We start from the raw sequence: 4,802 nt of genomic DNA on the forward strand, positions 1-4,802 counted from the left end.
TTTGTAAAGATTTCCTATAAATAGATCTCTCATTTGTGAAGAAAATCACAATTGAGTAGAGAGAAAAATATTATAAAGTGTGTTGATTGGTAAATTTTGAGTGTTTGAAATTTTTACTTTTTTACCATAAATTTTTACTTTTTCACAACACAACTTTCATTTTGTCATCTTTCTTATCTTTTAATTACTTTTAGAATGTCATTTTATACTTTAGTTTTTTAATATCATTTAAGTATATTAAATGTGGTTTTTATGAGCCCCGATGTTCTACAAAATCACAACATCAAAAGTTTTTCAGCTTGATGATACGATCTCTACTAGTTAAAGAAATGGTAGATTCTACTATTCCAATCCAGTATCGCATCGTACGTATAAGAACAGGCAAAAAAAACACTAAAGAATAAGACTTTTTTTTTATTTGTCCAAAATATAACCACGTTTTGTCATTTTCAACCTCTTCCGAGGAGGTGATTATAGAAAATGACCTCTACGGAACAGTAAATCGGAAGCCAATGTACCAAATAAATATAAAAAGCTCGCTATCATATTTCCTATTGTTGCACAGTAAATCAAGAAAACTGAAAAAAAGCTTGAAAAATCGCCTGCAGGTCCCAAGTAAAAGCTAATATTTCACTTATATGCTGTAGGAAACATATTCATCGTGTAACAAACAGGCAACTTTAACTGGAAGATGGAGGAGATTGAACATGAAGATTTAGAATTGAATTTGTTTCCTCGGTTTCATCTCAGCTGCATGAGTCCGATTCCAGACTTTTTCAGCCGAGCCCTCCAGCCATGAGAGCATTTGGAATGTAAGCTCATCCATGAGTAAGAGATCAGTGATTCCGCCCCCTCATAGTGTTAGTCCCTGGAAACAGAGAACAAAGTTTCAGATGCATGTTTTACTTGTACGGTATGCTTTTAATTCAACCAAAACAAGACAGAAGTAGAGCATTTTCTTATAGCGAAACAATAACACAAAAAAGTCATCTACATAAATCTGGCATCAAAGTGTCAATTATAGAGCTCAAGGATGAGATCCTGAAGATGCACGACAAGACACTTTTAACAGTTTGGAAATTTCAAAGAAGAGTATTCAGAGCAATCTAGGTTTTGTACAACTGTACGATTCTAAAAAAACCTTTCTCAGACAATATTTTGAACTTTCTGAAAAGCCGAGGGTAAGACAGGACTAGAAAACATGCATCTCTGCTCAATTACACGGGAAATATCATCAATCAAAATCTATGAATAACTCGTGAAAAGCAAGTTGAAAGAAACCAAAATATCAAATCGAAGAGGAGACGAATCTCTCTAGACAAACATCTGGAATTCAGGTTATCTTCCATTGTACATGTTTATGGCCACGATAAGAAATTCAAGTTATATTGGAGGAAACAAAAGTATCTCTTAACAAGGAGAAATATAGCCCTGTAACTATTGTGTATCTAGTCTCATTGTTTAATGTAGGTATCCTCTCTTATGTGGAAGAAACAATTGCAAAAGAATCTCCAAAAAGGAGCTCTCTGGCCTATCTTATTCGGCTATAGCATCAAAATCCAAGAAAGCTTCCTAATGCACGGTTTTAATTTATAGATCCTACCTTTCATTCCGGACACCATCATTTCATTCTTAATCCTTTTACCAAAAATCTACTTTTCCACAAAGTCATTACATTAAACTCAATTTTTATCATTTCTCAAAACATTTTAATACATCATATTTTAATGATATATCATTTTTTAAAATTTAGAATACTGAACTCTAGTCATCATCCACAGAAACATCAATTCAAATATTATTTAATAATATCTACCTAACATACTCTTACATGAATTGATACAAACAATAAAAATTATCAATGGAAAATGAAAACAAACAAATCTTCTAATTTCCCGAAATCTTCAAAAACATATTTTTCAAAATGCAAAAATCAAAACCAAACATTGCCTGGTTTTTCTCCCAGGAGAAGATGTTAAATACTCCTATTTATGTCCACAAGCTGACCACTTATTTGAAGAGGCAACAGAATATTTAATTGGAATTCAAGCAAAGGCCTTAAACTAAACCAGTCTGATACGAAATTTTAGTGTTAGCAACGTGCCAAAGATACCCAAGTCATTAAAAAGTAAACAAAATGCCAATATCTGTCCTCCCGCCGAAGCCTCACTCAGTTTTGCTAAAATGGTCGAGAGACAAACTACCAAGAAATGAAGGCCCCCTCCCATATCAGAAGCTTTTTATCTGAATTTAAATCACCAAAGACAAATCCCATGAAGCTATAACTAGATCCTGGACTAGTTCCCAACCAAAGTATTTGAATATTAACACATATATAAATTCATTAAAAAGATGGTTCATACTCAACCAAGATCAGAATATTTACCAGTATTTAATCAAGCCATCCCAGCCACAGGTTGCCACTTTACTTTGTTCCAGGGGATGCCACGCAGAACCAATACAAACTCCGTCATGGCACTTGAGAGTTCTAAAAACTTTACAACTCTTCCAATCCCAAAACCAGCAACGCCCTTCACCATCACCTGACATTACAAACCGCCCATCCGGCGAAAAGTTGACCTGACAAGCATAGCCAGCAACTATGTGCCCCGCAAACCTCTTCTTTTTATTCAGCTGGAACCTCTCTCTGGTACTGTATATAAGTATCTGATTATCCAAACTCTGACAGGCAAGCCAGTTTTTATTTGGATGCAAAGAAATAGAAGGCATTGAGTGCATGTGCGGCTCACTAATATACTTGATAACCACCGGAATCCCAAACTCCCATATCCGCAGCGATTTATCATCACTTGAAGTCACAAACCTTCTATTATCATCCACGAAAGTTATTGTATTCACAGCCCCTAAATGTTGATCATACTCCTGTGTAATCTGCCCTGAATTCATATCCCACTGCACAATCTTCTTATCACTCATCCCTGCCAGTAGTACGTTCTGCTTATCATCATCTGGGTTAAGCCTCACAACATAAGGAATCTTCCCAGTCGAAAAAGTCGATATCACTTGTCCAGTCTCTGTATCCCAATACTTGATATTCTTATCATAACCAGCAGATAGAAACTTTGTCCCATCATTAGTAAAGTAAATATCCCTCACGGCCTTGTTGTGCCCCATGTAGGTTCTCATGCATTTCCCCGAATTAAACACATCCCATATCTTCAGCTTCGTATCCATTCCAGCAGACAATATCAAATGACCATGCCGGGGGAAAAATCTGATAGCCGAAACCCCCTTAGTATGGCCACTCCAAGTATGAACCAGTTTCTTGGGTATATAACAATGATCATTACTTGCCTTGGCATCCTTAGGAGGAGCAATCCAAGACCTCCCCTGATAATCTTGCTCCTCTTTTCCATGAAAAGTACTCTTATCAAGGTGAGACTCCCCTTTCTCCCTCTCAACCCCTTCCTTCTCAGCTTTCTTCTTCGCGTGCTCCTCCGCGTATTTCTTCTGCTCCTCCGTCAACTCACCTTGCACCCACTCCCTCTTCCCCGCCCAGGGACTCTTCCTATTATTCATCAACCAAGTCTCGCTCGCAGGATTCTCCACCTCCACTGCATCAACCACTTCGTCATTCCCCTGATTCTCCTCCATCGTCTCCTTCTTCTTCTCAAGTTTCCTCTTCTTCTGCTCGTGTTGCGGGATATTATAAACCGTAATCCCATCATTCTTCTCAAAACCCACAACATCACCGACATATCTATTCTCAGAGGGATCAGCAGCGTACCCGAATTTGTAGTAAGTGTTGTACTGCTCATCAAAAACAAACGGCTCGATAGACGCGTTCTCGACAAATCCCAGCTTATGGTTGCGGAGACCTTGAGCCAGCCCGTCTTTGGCATAGGGGTGCGCGGGACCGACAATGGGGGTCCAGAGCTGGTCGTAGGTGGGGTTGAAGGAGACAACGTGCTGGGTCGGGTCGAGGGGTTTATGCGCCTGCGAGTGAGATTGGCCGGAGACGGTGAGAGACAGCATCGTGTCGTCGACTATCGGGGCGGCGGATTTCGAGGGAAGGGGAATCCGGGTCGGGGAGGAATCTGGGTCGGAGTTGTCGTGGTTCGGATCGTCTTCCCCGGCGTACGAGAAAAGCAGGAGATCCATGTTTCTGGTATCTAGGGTTCCGTTTAACGGGAAAACGAAGAAATTGGGACTAATATAAATGTTGATTTAAAAGGATTAAAAGGGAATTTATTCAAAACAATATTTAAAATTTAATTTATTCAAAGCATTAAAAAAAATTATAAATTTGAACCAATAGTTAGTTTCTTGAGTTGTTCGAGTTTTTCTTTTTTTTTTTTCATTCTACAAATTCATCACATTTCAAAATAAGCATCATCCTTTTATTTGTTCTTCACCTCCACGAATCACTATTTCTGAGTCCACCGTGAAATAATTACATCAAGAATCAGGAAGAGGAAATTTGTTGAGATTGAGTTGGAAGATAAAATAGTAAGAGATCGTGTATCGGTAAAACCTTAAATTTTTCAATTTGTTGTTTTTATTAGAGTATTTTTTTTTTTTTGAAAAATTGAGTTATGTTCTAAAACTCGACTTCATATCATCAAAACCCAAGCAAGCCCTATGATTTTGGGTCGTGTTTTGATGAATTTGGGTCGCGTTTAAAGAGCCACGACCCAAATATCAAAATCGGACCCAGAGAAACCAAATTTTGTATGATCGTGTGTGGGGTCGAGATTTCATGAATCTTGTCATGTTTTAGATTCATAAATACTCAACCCGATATTGCAAACAACTTAAATGTTTTTGAAATCGCACTTACA

At 37.9% G+C, this 4,802-nt stretch overlaps 1 protein-coding gene across 2 annotated transcripts; it reads right to left on the reverse strand.

Moving 5' to 3' along the window:
- Positions 1–569: 569 nt before the first annotated feature.
- Positions 570–4,185, reverse strand: LOC140819877 (uncharacterized). Of its 2 annotated transcripts, XM_073180128.1 has the most exons (2): positions 2,387–4,184; positions 570–868 (listed from the first exon to the last, which is right to left on the reverse strand). In XM_073180128.1, exons 1-2 carry the CDS (start codon positions 4,120–4,122, stop codon positions 862–864), a joined length of 1,743 nt encoding a protein of 580 aa, XP_073036229.1. In that variant the 5' UTR covers positions 4,123–4,184; the 3' UTR covers positions 570–861. The 2 variants fall into 2 exon arrangements, with proteins under 2 accessions (XP_073036229.1, XP_073036230.1); XM_073180129.1 differs by lacking the exon at positions 570–868 and having other exon boundaries at positions 2,383–4,185.
- Positions 4,186–4,802: the final 617 nt, after the last annotated feature.

The sequence above is a fragment of the Primulina eburnea genome, chromosome 18 (assembly GCF_022965805.1).
Source record: "Primulina eburnea isolate SZY01 chromosome 18, ASM2296580v1, whole genome shotgun sequence".
Lineage (NCBI taxonomy): Eukaryota > Viridiplantae > Streptophyta > Magnoliopsida > Lamiales > Gesneriaceae > Primulina > Primulina eburnea.

Bases quoted from the DNA above. Each gene is read 5' to 3' on its own strand.
- LOC140819877 (XM_073180128.1), bottom strand. From the start codon at position 4,122: ATGGATCTCCTGCTTTTCTCGTACGCCGGGGAAGACGATCCGAACCAC.